General features: G+C 44.1%; 1 protein-coding gene across 1 annotated transcript; it reads left to right on the forward strand.

Moving 5' to 3' along the window:
- Positions 1-2,126: 2,126 nt before the first annotated feature.
- On the forward strand, positions 2,127-20,032 carry LOC311080554 (tripartite motif-containing protein 16-like). The gene is made up of 6 exons (XM_084110546.1): positions 2,127-2,807; positions 16,279-16,374; positions 16,461-16,694; positions 17,118-17,277; positions 17,431-17,478; positions 18,547-20,032. The coding sequence occupies exons 1-6, from the start codon at positions 2,229-2,231 to the stop codon at positions 19,065-19,067; spliced, it is 1,638 nt and encodes a 545-aa protein (XP_083966672.1). The 5' UTR covers positions 2,127-2,228; the 3' UTR covers positions 19,068-20,032.
- Positions 20,033-20,127: the final 95 nt, after the last annotated feature.

The following is a 20,127-nucleotide window of genomic DNA, read 5'->3' on the forward strand; positions in this document are numbered from 1 at the left end:
TTCTCTGTGTTTATTAGTTAGCGATCTGTCTAACAGTACTGTTTAATATGTTATTAGATAGAACTGTTATAGAAAGTAGACAGTATATGAAAAAAGGTTATTAGCCTATGCCGTGTGGTTGATGTCCAGTGTTGCTAGCTGGGCAGATAAACATAATCATGTTTGGCTTGGTCCCCTCAAAGTTGCGTTGGATTTTCTCTTCAGCATAAAGGTTTAGAGACCCATCTATCACTGTTTTCCATGTTTGTACAGTTTCTGGAGTAAATATATAGGCTATAATCTGTGTGTTTACATTCTAGCTGTTTTAAAAATGGCGGGTGCTGGTGTTTCGCGTGCGTTCGGTCAATCAGGGTACACTAACGTCACGGGTAGTTCCTATAGTGCTGGTTTAGACCCTTCTTCTTCTTCTTTGTCGATGTTTAACGGCGGTTGGCATCCAACATTAATGGTGCATTTCCGCCACCTACTGTACTGGAGTGTGGGCTGGAGATAAATAACTAACCCCTCCCCCTTCCCCTTCCCCTTCCCCTTCCCCTTCCCCTTCCCCCTCCCCCTTCCCCTTCAGAGGACAAGGGTATTAATTTTGTTTTGTCTGTATGTTTTTCCATGCTGGGTTACTTTTTTTATCCAAATGCTTGAAGTAAAAATGTTCTATTTCCCTAATATATAGTTTTTTTTAGAACTAGTCAGTGTTTATGATCAGAAAAATATGTTTCTCAGTTGTTGTTTTAGTGTTACTGTGTGTCATTTTAAGTGTTTTAAAACGTTACACAACATTCAAATGCAAACAATGCACCCTCCCTCACTTTAAGCTAACTCAAGTCAGCTCCTGAGACGAAGCACACTATATTAACTTTTTTCCTCTCTATCCCGCTCACAACTGAGCTCCCAAGCCTATCAAAGCATGCTTCATTGTTAGTGTGGATTTGGTTTTGTGATTTCACCCGTCTGTGAAGCGCTCGACTGTGTGAAGATGAGCCATTCATACTGATAGCAGGAGCAATGAACACTTTTCATGATTTCAAAAACACATCCAGGGCCATATCGCCTCTTAACACCAACCAATAAAAATAATAATTTGCTAGTCATCTGGAGATGTTTACTTTGTTTTAGGTAGATCAGTGCCTCAAAGGGTTTCCAAAAGTGTTGCGCACATGTTCCACCCGAAAATTATGCCTAGGATTACATTGAAAAGAAAAAAGAAAAATTTGTCTCTACAATTAATAGCTCATGATACAAACAATTAAATAATGCATACAAATTTACCTACATGTTTTACATGTAACATTTTATAGAGTTGTCATGGAACTTTTTTACCCAGACAAAGAGCCATTATTTCATAGAGCACATAACTGGGATATTAACTGATCATTAGCAGAAGTTTGGTTGTTATTTAAATGGTTACAATCATGCTTGCTTCTTATTGAATAGCTACATAATTGTGCAACTGTTAAACATTAACACCCTACTGTAGAAAAAACTAAGGGCTCATAGTGTTAATGTTTACGTTACTTAAATTAAAATTATGCTAATTATAAAGTAATTTCAGTACTGTGATTATGAACTCATTTTACTACAATGGTTTCTCTTGAATGTATCTGCTGGTTGAGAATGAACTGTTCACTTTCTAACTTTTCAAAGTCTGTGATTATAGCGCCACTCAGCGGTAAACGGCAGCAAATACACATCCCTAATGTTGTAGCCAGAGGAAAGGCAGCGGTATTATTCTGGTTGAGAACTATCTGTACTTGTTGAGTTAACACAGCTTAATCCATGTGAGTGGAGCTTCCACTTTATAAGCTGAAAGTGCAACAACATTCAGGGTGGGTCAAGTAGAAATGAGTACAAATGTGGCGTTGCTGAGAGTGGTTTAAAAAGTGTTTTCTTTGTGAGTGGAAGGAAGTTTTCAGCCAAGCACTGTACACACACACACACACACACTCACAATAGTGCTTATTGACAGATATATATATATATATATATATATATATATATATATATATATATATATATATATATATATGACAAAAGACTGTTAATAAACACTTTTTGACACCAGTGACTGTTCTTAACATCACGACTTGTCACACTGATTTACAGACACGCCTGTTTTGCACACGACACTCAAACACAGAACCAGGAAACAGGAATCACATGAGTTCAGAGAAAGTGAAACTGAAGTGTAGTTGAGCTGTTGTGTGTTTTTGTCTCTGTATTCATTCAGTAAAATGGCAGAAGCCAGAATTTCAGTAGATCAGAATGACTTCATGTGTCCAGTGTGTCTGGATCTCCTGAAGGATCCTGTGACTATCCACTGTGGACACAGTTACTGTAAGATCTGTATTACAGACTGCTGGGATCAGGAGGATGAGAAGAGAGTCTACAGCTGTCCTCAGTGCAGACAGACCTTCAGTCCAAGACCTGCTTTAGCTAAAAACACCATTCTGGCTGAAATGGTGGAGAAACTGAAGAAGACTAAACTTGCTGCTGACTGTTACGCTGGAGCTGGAGATGTGCAGTGTGACGTCTGTACTGGAAGAAAACACAAAGCCGTCAAGTCCTGTCTGGTGTGTCTGAACTCTTACTGTCAGAATCACCTTGAACAACATGAGAGTTGGTTTAAAGGAAAGAGACACAATCTGACTGATGCCACTGGACGACTGCAGGAGATGATCTGCCAGAAACACGACAAGATCCTCGAGGTTTTCTGCCGCACTGATCAGAAGTGTTTATGTTTGCTGTGTGTGATGGATGAACATAAAAACCACGACACTGTATCAGCGGCAGCACAGAGGACAGAGAAACAGGTATGAACTTACAGAGATCCCATTATTCTCATTTACAGGCTCATTCAACACACTACTAACACGACTCAGCCAGGCCTCGCTCCTTTACTTAGCGTAAGCCTTGGGCATTCATTTATTTATTGAGAAATATTGTGACAGTTTGTTCCTGGAAGAAAATTCAAGACTATAATGTTTTAGGGAGTTCAGAAACAGTGACACTGATATAGATAATAACTCCCTCTGGAGGGGCATTTTCATGCTTAAACAGCAACATTACACACTAAAGAAAGATGAACATGGAATAGCATAATAGTTAAACCAGTAGTTTACCCAACAAAATGAACATTTATCGTTTTCAAGTTCAATTCTCATTCAAGTTATTTCAAATTGGTATGACTCTCTTTTTTCTGACGAAGACAAAAGAAGGTATTTTAAGGAATGTCTCATCTGTCCATATATTGAAAGTCAATAGGGTCCAAAAGTTTCAGTCTTCAAAAAGGACATTAAGGTAGCATTAAAGAAATTCATAACAACTCCAAGGGGGGTAAACTAGGCTGCGTTCCACTCCACTTTTAGATACACACTCGTGAACTTCCTTCTCTGGGAATCCCTGTTGCCATTTTGAAGTGCGTTACACTTTGTAAAGTGGACGAGGGAAGTTTATATGGACAAACGTACTCGGTTACTAACGTAACCTCGGTTCTCTCTAGAAGAGTCCTCTCGTACTGCGTTTTTATTAAAAACGCTACGGGAAAAGTCTCTTTTCACGAAATACTGAAGCAAAAAATTATCCTTAATTTTCATACATGTAAAGCGCGTTGCAGCAGTACTCAGCTATGGCGAGACGGCTTGCTCGCTCATTGGCTGCTCTGCGGCAACTGCATAAGCCTATCGAGCGAGGCCTGAGGTGACGTCAGGCCAATGAGGGCGCTTGCGCCCTCCTTGCCATTTCCCGCCGAGACGAAAGCGTTGTGACGTAGAACGAACGTTGAGTTTTGTTTTGCTCTGCTCTGCTCTCTGGCTGCGCTGTCACGTTCGTTCTACATCACGACGCTTCCTACGCTACGTCTTACGTCATATGCCAGCAACCATCTCTGTGAACGCGCACCGACCGCCACCGGAAGCCAGTTATTTTAGTTTATAAAGTTTTAAATATGTATATTTTTACGACAAAACTGCACGGATTACCCCCAGAAGGCCTTTGTTTATCCCCCTGGAGCCGGATGGATTATTTTTGAGAAGGATGCATGTACATTTTCGAACGTGAATCAGCTGGACCCCATTGCCTCACATTATAACCACTGAAAGATCTAAGACATTTTCTAAAATAACTGAAAATGTGTTCGTCTGAAAAAAGATTGACATATGCATCTCGAACGGCTTGAGGGTGAGTAAATCATGGCTTAAATATCATTTTTGGGCGAACTATCCCTTTAAAGCATGATTTGAAAGAAATGTGGCAAATGTTATACAAAACATTTACCATCATTAATTATCATTTGAATATTGACAACATTAAGCTACATTTGAAAACATAATTGTGTATATAGTCAAATTAACTATAACAAACAGGTTAAACAAGCCATAGCTTACTTTTAGATGTGGTGAATGAAGTTCGACTGTTCAAGGTTGTGATGGTCGTCCGATATCCCTTGCCTGTTATTATGCGTACAGCAAATCTTCTTGTATGAATATGGTCAAGTTTAGTGTTTATATCCAAAAAGAAACGATGCTGGGAGATGTTTTTGTACTTAGCGCGCTCACCGCGATGTATGTTTTTTCTGGGCTTGTGCAGCGTCACGCAATCGCGCAGAATCTGATGGCTGGCGTCAATGGTTCCGTTGCTTTCATTTTGTTCATCAACTGATGTTGCGATGATTTATATAAAAATGTATATCAAGTCATTCTCGAGTCATACAGTTCAAGTCAAGTCTCGAGTCATTGGATCTCAAGTCAAAGTCAAGTCGAGTCATTTTCTTAATTTAGTCAAGCAAGTCTCAAGTCCTTAAATTTGCGACTCGAGTCTGACTCGAGTCAAGTCATGTGACTCGAGTCCCCCATCTCTGCTCTGATGTACTTCAAGCAGCTCTATATCCCACAATTCAACTTGATTGTGACGTCACAGCAGATCATACTGAACTGAAGTGTATGATATATTAATTATTTTGAGAATTAATCACATAAATAGTGTATAATATATTAATTATTATAACACTTGTAGCTATTGATATTTTTGTTATGCATATAGAACGGTGCATAAAACAACTTCATAAGTAAAAAGGGGGTTTAATAATAAACCAGCTGTCAGGAAGTAGAGGCAGATTCAGTAGCAAATGGTCAACTGTTTATTGTGGGCTAACACCAGATCTTCTGTAGAAGATCACTGCAGGAATGATCAGGAAACCAGGAACCGAGAACCAGTAGAGAAACTAAGAGAAGTTCAAGGAACAGAGACGGGACAGCCGAGAATGACGAGCCACAGCGCTAATGAGCTGATCAGCCAAAATCAACACAAGCACACACACACACAGAGAGAATGAGTCAATGAATCCATGAACCGTGACACCAGCTCAATAGTGAATTAAGTGATCAAGTGTGTTCTATTTAAACCAGTAGTGGGCACTCGTGCAACGTAAGCAATGAGTGAACAAGACAGAGGGAAGTTAGTGAGTGAAGGGCATAAAAATTTGGAGCCAGAGTCTTCATGATTAGTCATGATGTCACATACATGAGCCAGTGAGATTTGAGGTTATTGATGCATCACAATTCATAGATGCCACCTACGTCACTACAAATAGAACGCCGCCATATTCGCGACCGACTCGCCCGGTATGGCCGCCCAAACTGCCTATTTGAATGAGAGAGAGAGACAGAGATACCTGGAGAAAACGTACTCGTTTACTAACGTAACCTCGGTTCTCTCTAGAAGAGGGAACGAGTACTGCGTTTTTTGTAAAAACGCTACGGGAAAAACTATTTTTTCACGAAATACTGAAGCAAAAAATTATCCTTAATTTTCCATATATGTAAAGCGCGTTGCAGCAGTACACAGCTATGGCGAGACAGCTTGCTCGCTCATTGGCTGTTCTGCGGCAACTGCATAAGCCTATCGAGCGCTTCGCGCCCTCCTTGCCACTTCCCGCCGAGACGGGTGTGGCTAACCTCTATAAAAGGAGCTCGAAAAGGCTGATTCACTTGATTTTCATCGCCGAAGCGAACCAGAGTGAACCGTACGCACGTCAGAGAACGCAGTTCTCGTTCCCTCTTCTAGAGAGAACCGAGGTTACGTTAGTAACCGAGTACGTTCTCTTACGAGAGTCCTCTCGTACTGCGTTTTTTGTAAAAACGCTACGGGAACCCCTTGTAAAACGCCGTGCGTGCTGGGATAAAACACCGATCACTGGAAGCTAACCCAGGTATACAGTGCATAATCACCAGATAGACTCACAGAGAGTCTGGGAATAAGGGGGGGGGGACCTTAATTCCCTATATTGTAGCGTCCGCAGACGCAAAACATGACCTCACAGAGAGAGTCTAGAGACAAAAGGGGAATCCCTCCGTCCTTATATGGCCGCGTCCGCAGACGCGAATATGACATCACATAGACAGGGTGGGGAACCTGAACTAATGTGGGAAATGTGGGTCTTACACAATTCTGCCCATAAAACAGTCGGTAGCGCGCTGCGCATGCGATTTCAGTGTTCTAGTTAGACAGCTGATTCGACTACACCGATAGTAGCTTAGCCTGCAAGGCGGGAACCTCTAGGTTGTAAAACCTAATAAATGTAGACGGCGAGGCCCAGCCTGCCGCCATACATATGTCCTGTAAGGAAATCCCGCTAGACCAAGCCCACGAAGAGGCGACGCCTCTCGTGGAGTGCGCTCTAACGCCCAACGGGCACTGGAGGCCCTTGACAGTGTAAGCCAGCGCTATGGCGTCAACTATCCATCTGGATAAGCTCTGTTTCGAAACAGCCATTCCCTTGGAACGTCCACTGAACGAGACAAAGAGCTGCTCAGTCTGTCTGAAGACAGCAGAGCGGGACACGTAAGCTCTTAAAGCCCTAATGGGGCAAAGAAAACTTGAGTCCCCTTCCTCACTTGATCCCGGCAGGGCAGACAGGAAGATAACCTGAGCCCGAAACGGCGTGTTGAGGGATTTTGGCACATAACCATGCCTAGGTTTGAGTATGACTTTAGAGTCATTAGGTCCAAACTCTAAGCACGCTGGGCTCACGGAGAGCGCGTGCAGGTCGCCTATGCGCTTCACCGAAGCGAGAGCCATCAAAAACACTGTTTTAAAAGACAAATGTTTGAGGCTAATAGATTGGATAGGCTCGAAAGGGGCACCTTTCATGGCCACCAAAACCGTAGAAAGGTCCCACATAGGGACTGAAGGAGGTCTGGGAGGATTCAGCCTCCTAGCTCCCCTGAGGAAGCGGATGACTAAATCGTTCCTTCCTAGTGACTGACCTAGCGTTGTTCCAGAGAACGCTGCAATAACCGCCACATAAACTTTGAGCGTGGAAGGGGATCTGCCCTTATCCAACAGCTCCTGTAGGAAGGAGAGAACCTCCGTCACCTCACAATCGAGGGGTGATAGGCCCCGAGCTGTACACCAGCCGGAGAAAACCGACCACTTCGAGGCATAAAGCCGCCTAGTCGACGGTGCTCTAGCCTGAGTGATGGTATTCATCACTCCCTCTGCGAGATCAACGGATATCCGTTGAGCGCCCACACATGAAGGGACCACAACTCCAGGTGTGGGTGCCAAATCGAGCCCCCGGCCTGCGAGAGGAGATCTCTCCTCAATGGCACTGGCCATGGAGCGATGTCTGCTAACTGCATCAGGACTGGAAACCATGCTTGGTTCTTCCAGAACGGTGCTACAAGCAGTACTGAGCATTTTGTTTCCCTGACCCGCTCTAACACCTGAGGCAGGAGGGAGACGGGGGGAAAAGCGTATAGCGGGCAGCGCGGCCACATCCGGGACAGCGCGCTGTCGTTCTTGGAAAAGAACACGGGGCAATGAGCGTTTTCGCGGGACGCGAATAGGTCCACCTCCGCTCTGCCGAATCTCTCCCAAAACAGCCGGACTGTTTGTGGGTGTAGAGACCATTCGCCCAGGGGAATGTTGTTCCTGGACAGTCTGTCTGGGCCCAAATTCTGGAGCCCAGGCACATGCACTGCTCTCAGCGAGCGTAAATTGTGCTGAGCCCATGTTAGGAGGCGTTTCGCCAGCCTGTACAGGGATCTGGATCTGAGACCGCCCTGGCGATTTATGTAGGACACCACGGCCGTGTTGTCCGAACGGACTACGACGTGTTGGTCCTTGATTTGGGGACAAAAACGCGTCAGCGCGTTGTGCACTGCCAGCATTTCCAGGCAGTTGATATGTTGGAGCTTTTCTCGTTCTGACCACAGGCTGAAGAATGGTCTGCCCTCGAGCAGCGCTCCCCATCCCGAGGTGGATGCGTCTGTCGACACCATCCTCACTCCCGAGGAAGTCCCCAGGCTTACACCTGATCGGTACCAGTCGTCCGCCATCCAAGGTATCAGGGCTGCCACACAGCTCTGATTGACCTAGAGACGTAACCGGCCGGACACCCACGCTCCGCTCGGTACTCACGCTATCAACCAGAACTGCAGAGGGCGCATGCGGAGCAAGCCCAGCTGAAGAACTGGCGATGCTGAGGCCATGAGACCCAGCATCCTTTAAAAAACTTCCTGAGCGGGGTAGTCGCGCCGCAGCGGAAGGATCTCGCCGCGCGCTGAATGTGCAGCACGCGCTGTGGCGACAGCCGCGCTGTCATAGACTGTGAGTCCAGAATGGTACCCAGAAACGAAATCGCTTGACTGGGGTTCAGCGAACTCTTTGTCCAATTGACCGTGATACCAAGATTCTCGAGGTGATCGAGTAAAATGGTTCTGTGCTCCACGAGCTGTGATCGTGATTGAGCTAGGATCAGCCAGTCGTCCAAATAGTTCAGCACTCGCATGCCTCTGAGTCTGAGAGGGGCGAGCGCTGCGTCCATGCACTTCGTAAATGTACGAGGTGCCAGGGACAAGCCGAACGGCAGGACTGTATACTGGTATGTCTGACCCTCGAAGGCGAATCTCAAGTATCGCCTGTGATGTGACGCTATCTGTATTTGAAAATACGCGTCCTTCAGATCTATCGACATAAACCAGTCTCCTCGGCGAATATGCGCGAGGATTTTCCTGGTCGTGAGCATTTTGAAACTGCGTTTCACTAATGCTCTGTTCAGCCGTCTTAGATCCAGTATGGGTCTGATACCACCGTCCTTTTTGGGGACTAGAAAGTATCTGCTGTATAGCCCCCCTTCGCTTTGAGCTTGGGATACATGCTCTATCGCCCCTTTGCTCATCAGTTTTGATATTTTGCCGCGAAGTAGGTGTGCTACTTCTAAAGTCACCGTAATTTCGACGCACGCTGTGAAGCAGGGAGGGCGTCGACAAAACTGTAGCGAGAAGCCTCTCTTTATAATGTCTAGCACCCAGTCCGAAACCCCTGGAAGCGCTGCCCATGCCTCTGCATGGCTGGCTAAGGGTTGGATGCGAAGCGTGCTCTGTTCGCCGTGCGACAGAGGTGCTTCGGGGCGCAATAACATAGGCGTTACGCCTGTGACATTCGAGGCGGGGAGCGCGCTTATTACAGCGGGCAGAACGCTCGTGCACAGGTCCCGTTTTTACAGAGAGCCTGTGATCTGTGAGACATAGTGTTCGTGGGCACTGGGAAGTGGGCACTTTTACTATGTTGGAAGCGCAATCGACCTGAGTCGATTTTATGTGCGCAAGCCCTAAGTGTAGGGCAGTGCTTGTGTGTAGTGATGGGCACTGAGGAGTGGGCATCGACACTACATTTATAGCACCATCGGCCGTGGCCGGGACACCAGAAAATACACTCTTTTCGGGATATATCTGGGTAGCCGTAAAAATGGCTTTTGTGTGCAGGCAAGCGGGCAGCTGTGCGGGCTTGCGCTTTGCAGAAAACGCTGGAACAGTCGCAATTCTTGGGACTGAAACAGCGGCGCGCTTGGGTGAGAGACCGGCCGTGGGTGAGAGACCGACCGGGGCGTCGGTTGCTAGAGCGAGAGCGGGGCCTCGAGCTGCGCTGCTGTCGCTGCTGTGAAGAGGCGGCCGAAGGTGGGGGCTGAGGCTGAGAGCTCCGCGGGGTCTGTTTTTCACGACTCGCTGCAGAACCAGAGCGCTTCGGGAGGAAGTGCTTGAAGGCTTGAGACGCTTTCTGGGCTTCGGTGAATCTCTCTACGAACTCGGAGAGAGAAGATCCGAAGCGGCCAGCAGAAGACAGCGGGGCGTCGAGAAACGCGGTGCGCTCGGAATCAGCCATCTCCGTGAGCGTCAGCCATAAGTGCCTCTCAGCAACAGTGGCGGAAGCCATACACCGTCCCATGGCTTGTGCAGCAGACTTGGTAGCGCGGAAGCCATGGTGTGTAGTGCCGACGCAGCCTGCCCAGTGGCGACGTCATGCGGCAGGCTTTGGAAGGCAACACCGGTTTAGTCCGCCGTCCAGCAGAGGGCGGGCAAAGGTGGGTCGCTATCGCCTGCTCCACCGGCGGAAGTGAAAGGTAGCCTCGGTCTTTAGCATTATCCAAGGAGGAAAGTGCTGGCGACACAGACGAACGTGTTCATGCTGAGTAGGGAGCGTTCCAGGCCTTCACAACTTCTTCATGAAGCTCAGGAAGAAAAGGAGCGGGCTTTGATTCCAGAGAGGTGCGCTCACCAGGGAGGAAGCTACCATCCAGCCGGGTGCGAGAAGGGAGTTCCGGTGCTGACCACTCGAGGCAGAGGCTCGCCGCGGCCAACGCGAGTACTCGCATGAGCTCCTTCTCGATGCTAGCTCTTGCCGAAGGCCTACGGGCAGGAGGCGCGAGATCCTCGGAGCTCGCCCAGTCCTCGCTGCCTGAAGCTAGCAGAGAGCAGGAATCTTTCTCCCCCGACGCGGCTTCGGAAACAACTTCCTCTGATGAAGCGGCGGCAGACTGCGGGCGCTGAGCATCAGGAAGTGATTCAGGGGAAGCCGGTGAAGCAGGCGGGCGAACCGGCGAGCTTGGTCGGGCTGGAGCGGGTTCCGGGACCGGCTGCGAGCGGTGCTTCTTACGGCGCGGCAGCGCGGCGGGGAGTGCAGGCTCTGAGAAAAATGCCAGGCGAGTCCTCAGAGTCACCATCGGCAGAAGCTCGCAGTGAGGGCAGCCGCCGTCAGCGAGCGCTGCATGATCCTCACCCAAACAGGAGACACAGATGACATGACGGTCTCCCTCGGTGAGTGGGGCTCGGCACGAGCCGCAGGAAGGCATCTTTAGAAAGACGCAGCTCTTTTAGGGGGTGAGTGTTGCAAGGCGAACACACACACACACAAGAACAATAATAATAGAAAGGATATGGCGTCGGAAAGCGCAGCAGGTACGGCGGTAGAAGGCAGCGTTGGCCAGCGGCTTCGAGGGCTCGTCCCGCTGAAATGCTTGCCTCAGACGACGCGTGCTTCCTCGTGATCCAGCGATGCGTGAGCTTCGCTGAAGAGATTGAAAATCAAGTGAATCAGCCTTTTCGAGCTCCTTTTATAGAGGTTAGCCACACCCGTCTCGGCGGGAAGTGGCAAGGAGGGCGCGAAGCGCCCTCATTGGCCTGACGTCACTTCAGGCCTCGCTCAATAGGCTTATGCAGTTGCCGCAGAACAGCCAATGAGCGAGCAAGCTGTCTCGCCATAGCTGTGTACTGCTGCAACTCGCTTTACATATATGGAAAATTAAGGATAATTTTTTGCTTCAGTATTTAGTGAAAAAAGAGTTTTTCCCGTAGCGTTTTTACAAAAAACGCAGTACGAGAGGACTCTCGTAAGAGAATCTAAATTTTAGGCTCCGATCCTTATTTGTTACCCCCAGTTTTCCTTTCATGATATAGAAATACTTAAGTCATAGAGCTTCATGGCGCGCGTTCATGAGAGTCGAGGCGATGTCATGAATGAATCTATGAATCTGCAGCTGTTCGGCATGAATGAATCTATCTAATCCGAACAGCAGCACTGGCAGAGTCCAGAGAGACACCAGCATCAGCACAGCCAGAGACATCAGCCGAATATCATAAAAGACTGCATTATCTGTCCGAAAGAACAGATGTTCAATTATAGAGAAGGTTTAATACACACAAATATCGAAATGAAAGAATCTTTCGAGTCTAATCTTTTTGAATGATTCACTCACGATTCGGCTGCGATTAAAAGCTATCAAGAGGTAAAGCTCATCAGTGATTATAATATAACGACTTAAATTGCAGTTTGTTCGTCACATAAAGCTAACATATGAATAAATAACGATACTAATATAACGGACGAGTCGTATTAGATCACTTTTATGATACTTTTGTGATGTTTTTTTGTCTTTATTATTATTATTTTTTGTGTGACAGCCCCCAGTAGGCTAACGTTACTCATTCACTTTCATTACATCGACAAGAAGAGTCTCCATTAGGCTACATATTCAAAAATGTCCCTTTGTCTTCCACGGAAAGTAAACTTAAAGGGTCATTTCACCCGTGGAGACATGAATGTGTATTGAAAGTGGGTCATTTATGTAGAAGAAATGTGAAATTATTTTTGAATTTGGAGCTTTCTAGACTGAGAAAAGCCAGAAAATGTATTTTTGGCTTATGTGGATGAAAGACAACAACTCCCAGAATGCACTTGCTTCGCTGCCCTACAAGGCCACTCCCAAGCCACGCCTACCGGTAAGAGAGCGCAGTTGAAAACAAAAACATCAAGGCAAGGCTAGGCTACGAGTGAGTCTCCGTGACGAGTTTGCCCAAAATGTCCGGGATTCGGCTTTTGCGTTCTACAGTCGCCATTCATCGTGTTTACTGTGGCGAGCAGGACGAGACTGAGGGGCGCGGGAGAACGGCGCGAGGCCGGTGGCGTGATTACTGACGACCGACACCTGTGAGGCACTGTTCTCGTATCTCGCACGGAGGAGCAGGTATTTTCTTAGCGATGGTAAAACACACATCAACCGATCACGCCACCGGCCTCGCGTCTTTCAACTGATCACGCCACCGGCCTCGCGTCTTTCAACTGATCACGCCACCGGCCTCGCGTCTTTCAACTGATCACGCCACCGGCCTCGCGTCTTTCTCCCGCGGCGCTAGCCTCGTCCTGCTCCCTGTATTACTGTGATTACTGATGAGCGCGCCTGTGAGATGCACCGGTCTCATGGGCTATCTCTCATGGAGGTGCGGGTATTTTCTTAGCAATGTTAAAACGCAAATCAACCGATCACTTGTTTAGCATTCATGTAAACATTACATTCAGATTCACCAATCGGGGTGAATTCAGTTAGATTGAAACAAAAGGTGAGCATGTAAACAATGGATGGCGACCGCAGAAAGCAAAAGCTGAATCCCGGACATTTTTGTCGATCTCGACGGCCGGACATGTCCGGGAAATAGAGTATGGTAACCCCTACTACTCAGCTTTCTTCGTCCCTGTTTTCTGCAGGTTTCTGCCGTTGAAATCAAACGCACTCGCACTGATCTGTGATAGGTCTGTTAGCGCATTAGGTCCAACCCCCTATGGGCGGGTTTGAAAGGGTGGGAACTAGTGCTTGTAGTCTTAACAGAAATCCCCCCCTCTTACACTTCCTCCTACAATGACGCAAAATGACGATTTTTGCGTCATTGTAGGAGGAAGTGTAAAGAGGTAAATACAGATTTCTCTCGTCTCGGGGGAAAATGAAAAAATGTTGCATGACCATTCAATAGTATGACTGGGTTTCTAACAATGCAAAGCTTAATGCAAATGGGTGAAGTGTCCCTTTAAGGATTTGCACATGAAGGTAAATGACGGCAGAATTATCATTTTTGGAAGAACTAGTCCTTTAATATACATTTCAAGGCTGAGATTATGCATCGTCTGCAGAGCTAACGTTAACGTTACTTGCACAAAATAACATCTAAAGTGCATGTGAAGACAATATCTTTATGAACTTCAGAAAAATATTTATTAGATTTAGGTAGGTATAGGCTTGGGTATCGGGTATCGAGTATCGATTATCGATTGGAACCGGGACTAGCTTTTCGATTTTCCCGGAATCGTTCAAAAGTTTAAATTTCGATTCCTAGTTTTGATTCACAGTCCGCCGACCGGAAGAAGAAACCGCTGTCTAAGTTACCAATTTGATCATTTCTAGCCCTATTCTGAACTGAAGTAACTACCTAATCGATTTCAAACTGCCAAGTTAACTCGCTGAACACTGACAGGCTGCTATAGCCTTCCCCACATTAGTTAAACATTTGTAAACTGTAACGTACACTGCATGGTAAATGCGTGTATTACTAGCACAGGTGTAAGCGTATATGGATTGTTATGCGAACCGATACATTTTATGAGACACTGTGTGAGTTGCTTTAACTCACACAACGTCTCATAAAATTTATTCAGAGCAAACAACCCTGATGTTAAACCTTAAAAACGTACTTATATGATGTTTTCTTTTTCTTCGGTATCTTGCAAGTTGCAACCATATTCTATCGTCTTCTGCTCGTCCGTTTGAAAACTGCGCGCGATGCCGGCGAACGTAAAAAAAAAAGAAAAAATCATGAAAACACATTTACACATGCATGCAGAGCTGCCAACTCTCACGCATTCACTGTGGGACACACGCAATTGACACTTTTCACACGCTCTCACGCCACACATTTTCTCACGCACAATAAAATCGCGAAGCAAAGAGGACACGGAGACCGACAGACTAGACAGAGCAGTTACTTTATGATATACAAAAAAATCTCAGCTCTCAGATTCTGTCAATTTTATTACGAGATTAAAACAATAAATGCCGTTTTGGCACTTGTAAATGTGACGTGACAGATCCCTAGCGCACGTGAACCGGTCAACTAGCTAATAGTAAATAAACACGAACACTGTTGAAAGATACAGTACAACTTACCGAAATGTATATTCCTCATACATAATATCGATCAATCAGTGTTTTTTTTTATCAGCGTGAAGAGGTCAATAACATAGCTGGAGAACAATTATGTCATATTTACCTCAGGAAAGTCATTTAATGAACATATAGGCTATAGCACATAGTTGGCAAGAAAAAAAGAGCTATAGAGAGTATATTTTGCTAAACCTGTACTGTACTACATTTATTATATTTTTACTTGTATCATTAAATAAAGTTGTTATTATAATAAAAAACGCATTACATTTAATAGTTATTTTTAACCTTAAATACTGCCAGCTGATAGGGCTCTCTGTATGTTTACAGCATTAGGTGAGTTGTTTTTTTTCTTGAGAAAAATGAACGCCCATCTTGAGTAGCCTACCTAATATTTATCCAAATTAGTCAATATTAAATCAAATCACAAAAATTTAATTGAATTGAAATAATAAAAAAGCGTAGCTTACCAGAAGTTGTACCATGTAAACATTGTAACATGTTGTCACTAAACCTAATAACATTCAGTTTAGTTACTAAAATGTTAGTGACAATCACAATACACTTATTGTGATGCAAATTTTTTTATATTTCAATTGATGGAGAAGGTCAGACTATTTCCTTCAGAAAGACCGTTGGTTAGCTAGCTCATTTAAAATGTCCTAAACAATTTTGTTTAAAATAGATTTGATATTTATATTGTAGTTGAAAACAGCCCTGTGAGAAATTCATAGTAAAGTTCATAAAAAGTAAAAAAAAGTAAAATTGATTTAAACTTTTTTGACCCTGCCTCTTAAAAGAATCGGAATCGAGAATCGTTAGGAACCGGAATCGAAACAAGGAATTGGAATCGGAATCGGAATCGTTCAAATTCAAACGATACCCAACCCTAGGTAGGTATTAACTAACAGACAGACAGACAGTTATATTCAAAACAACCCCAAATCTTACTAACTTACCATGATAAAGTGCATTTAAACAGATCCAACAAATAAAATTAAGAAAAAACATTATCTGTCGATATCTGTCTGTATAATGTTGGCCACTGAGAGTATAATGGAAATATAATTAACCACAAACCAACATGAGACTTCAAGTCTTTGAAATAAATGATTCTCTCTTCTCTCTTCTTTTGGTATAGAATAAAATTCCTCTTTTGGCTGTTGTTACAGCCAACTGCACAACATATTGCAGGCATTACTGAGACCGTCGGTCGTCAAGATGGCAAAGCTACAGTGACATCATGTGAACCGAATGAATATTTGATTTGGGCTTTAGAAACAGAGACTGTCTTCAGAAAGTTTGGAAAGACATGAGGATGAGTAAACAAAGAAATAATTTATGTTTTCAACTATCCTTATAAAAGTAGGCATTGAAGAAATTATACTGACACTTATGAATGAACCTATAATCTTGATCTTTAACCCCTCAATCTCACCACTTCACTGATACTGGATTCATATCGGTTTAGTTGATGATTAATGTGATGTTTCTCCTGTCATTGGTTTGTCCTTTAGCACCAGCTGAAGGAGACGCAGAGGTCGTTCCAGCAGAGGATCCAGCAGAGAGAGAAAGATCTTCAGCAGCTGAGAGAGGCTGTGGCGTCTCATAAGGTGAGTCTGGAGAAGAAGAGAAGTTTGAGACGTCTCAGTCAGGACTCACTGAAGCCACTGTGTGATTGTGATGTGTGTCCTAACAGCGCTCTGCACAGACAGCAGTGGAGGACAGTGAGAGGATCTTCACTGAGCTCATCCGCTCCATTGAGAGAAGCCGCTCTGAGGCGACACAGCGGATCCGAGATCAGGAAAAGACTGCAGTGAGTCGAGCTGAAGGACGACTGGAGCGACTGGAGCAGGAGATCAATGATCTGAGGAGGAGAGACGCTGAGCTGGAGCAGCTTTCACACACACAGGATCACATCCATTTCCTGCAGGTAACAGAGATCTAGAAGAACAGGGTCATAATGGACTTGAGCAAGAGACTCACAGAGGAACATTTCATGAGAGCAGAATGAGCCGTTGACTGAAGTGTTGATCTGTGTGTTCGGTTATTATATCATCATCAGTCAGACTCTCATCTGATCTTCTTCTTTTGAAAGAGACGCACTTACAAATGCAGTTCAGCTCTGGAAATCTCTTAGGAAACTTTTTTCTGAAAGATATATTGAGCTTCCAGACAGAAACAGCTCAAAACTTCACCAATATTTAAACACTTTTTTTTATAACAATGTGAAATCCATGAACTTTATGGCACCAGTTTCACTACTAAAGATCAACAAGAACCACATAAATCTGACAGTAGTGCAGGTTATTGATGAAGTGTGGAGGTGATGAGCTTTGATTTCTGTTTTCTGTAGAGTTTCCAGTCTCTCTCAGCTCCTCCTGAATCTACAGACGTAAATGACAATCCCTTCAGTTCTCTCTCCTCTTTTGATGGCGTGAGAGAATCTGTCCGTCAGCTGAGAGACAAACTGGAGGATTTCTGCAAAGAGGAGCTGAAGAAGATCTCTGACAGAGGTAAAGTCCTGGAGATTCATCAGCTCTCAGAAATGATCCTCCATCATCTCATATCATGTAGAAGATCATATTAGAAATGTCTTAGGAATGGATGCAGGGATCATTTTCTCTCGACATGATAATCACACTCTTCATGTCTGTTGATTTCCACAGTCACTTTCACCAACATTGTTCCCAGAACCAGGAACGACTTCCTACAATGTAAGTCACTAAGAAAACCAGCAGAAAAACTCACTGAGTGTCTTCATGTTCTTCCTGTAGAAAGAAAACATGACAGAAGAGTTTTATAGTTGATCATGTAAATTAGTGTTTCTCAACGGAGAGAACATCGAGGGGCGCTGGAAGCAAAATCAATTGACTCGTGACTTTAACAAAGATGTAAATCAGGGGATTCAACATATTCTTCAAAAACAGGATGTCCTCTAAAATTAATGAATAACTATAATTATTTTTCACTGAAAGCCAATTAAAAACATTCATCCAAGATTTAGAGGTAAAATCACAGTAGTAAAAAAGCTTCAGGAAAGTAAGAACAAACTGAAATCTCTTCTGTAAAAATTCCTCTATGGATTTATCCTAAACAGGATTTTGTAACAAATCTCTTTAACCTTTGAGGAAACAGATAGAAATTTAAAGAAAGCTCAAAATTGCCAAAGGCCACAGCACTGAAAATCACCAACAATAGGCCTAGAATACTTAAAAATGTTGTAGATAAAATTATTACAAAAAAATCATACTGACCCCACATATTTGAATGGCGTATATATTAGGCATAATTATAATAAACACAGAATAATAACCATTAATATACAGTAAATGATACACTGATGTAAATGATGATTTGCACAGGATATCTGGTAAACTAGTAAACCATATTATTGCTCTTCCTGCATTGACACCATTATATGAGAACTGAACTGAGCTGGACGATGACATCACTGCTTTCTCCAGAGCGGCTGTATAGAAAAATGAACTAAATTAATAACTTTTTTACAACAGAAATGAATCAACACTGAACTTACTTAAGCTGGACAATGACAATATTTTCCTCTAGATCTGTTGTACAGACGAAACAAACTTTGTTGCATTATTTTCCTGTTATCACTGTAAAACTGCTTTGAAACAATCTGTATTGATCAAAGCGCTAAATAAATAAAGGTGACTTGACTACTGAGACACTGCTAATATATTGAACATAAAGAGTTCAGCTTTAATAAAAGATCAGACAGATTCATAATTCCTGATTCTGATGTGTTTTCTCTCCTTCAGATTCCCATCAGCTCACTCTGGATCTGAACACAGTGAATAAATACATCCGTCTGTCTAAGAGGAACAGAGTGATTACTAACACTTACCCAGAGCTTCAGCCGTATCCTGATCATCCAGACAGATTTGATGTGTATCAGGTGTTGTGTAGAGAGAGTGTGTGTGGACGCTGTTACTGGGAGATTGAGTGGAGTGGAGAATATGTGTTTATATCAGTGTCATATAAGAGCATCAGCAGGAAGGGACGGGGTGATGAGTGTGGGTTTGGATATAATGATCAGTCCTGGAGTTTGTCCTGCTCTTCCTCCAGTTACTCATTCAGACACAATAATATAGAGACTAAACTCTCTGTAAAGCCCATCAGCAGGAGAATAGGAGTGTATGTGGATCACAGTGCAGGAACTCTGTCCTTCTACAGCGTCTCTGACACAATGAGCCTCATCCACACAGTCCAGACCACATTCACTCAACCGCTCTATCCTGGGTTTGGGGTTGGTTATAAATCATCAGTGAAACTGTGTTGATGAATGAGAACAGACTGTAGAGAGATTCTACCCATAATGATTTGAGCTGCATGATAAATCAGTAACAGTGAGATGTTATAGAGAAGTGGTTGGCAACTTTGTTGTCATGAAGTGGCCATTTCTAAGTTTCTGAGTTACTCTGACTGGATCGCTATCCATTAAAACATCCATTTACACTGGGAAACATAACTTTACCTCACTGAGTTCACGTTAAAGAAAGCAAGATATGAGCTTGATTTTATTTATCATCAGACAATTTCAAGATCATAGATGCGGCATCAGCACTGGAAAGATAATTTAGTGTCACTACTTTTAATGAAGACGACTGTGTGTTGAGCTTCAGCATGTGACGCTGAACTTTCAGTTTCATTTGCTTTTCAGTTTTCACGTCGCTGACGAGATGCTCAACTTCTCTCCGCGATGCGTAGCGCAGAAACTACTGTAATAGTGCTGTTATATCTGTGTATCAGGAGCTGTTATAACACACTCTCGCATGATTACCTCAAGATGTAGATCTGTATGCAGGTATGAGGAACTTTATCTGAATGAAATGCATACATCTCTCTCACTTTTACTCACGTCACGTGCCAGCGATTGTGCCATAGGTCGTTGACTTCTGTTATAGTCTCTTATGTTCTCTTCATTACTGTCCCAGTCATCAGCTGAAGTGCTGTTTGTCCACCAGTGGGCTCTCCATCATTGACTATTGTTACTCTGTCATGGACTACACTACCCATAATCCTCTGCCCTGTTTCATCATCACAAATTGACTTCACCCTGTCATTTATTGCTAGGTTTTTATTTTTTATATTTTACCACTGCATTTCTGGACCCTCAGTGTCCTGCATTTCCCTGTTTTCCCAGTTTGTGTTTGTTTTCGGGTGGTTTATATGTGTTTTGACCCTTTGCCTGCTGTATTGACTGATTCTGGATTAAAGTCAAATAAAGGTGCGCTTGGATCTTCACTCTTCGTGTCTCTGTATTGTATAACAATTACATCAATACTACAGCTGAACTTCTGTCAGTGAAATAACACGTCAGAATAAATGTGTGTAATGAA

Source organism: Abramis brama (assembly GCF_963993115.1).
Source record: "Abramis brama genome assembly, chromosome: 4".
Lineage (NCBI taxonomy): Eukaryota > Metazoa > Chordata > Actinopteri > Cypriniformes > Leuciscidae > Abramis > Abramis brama.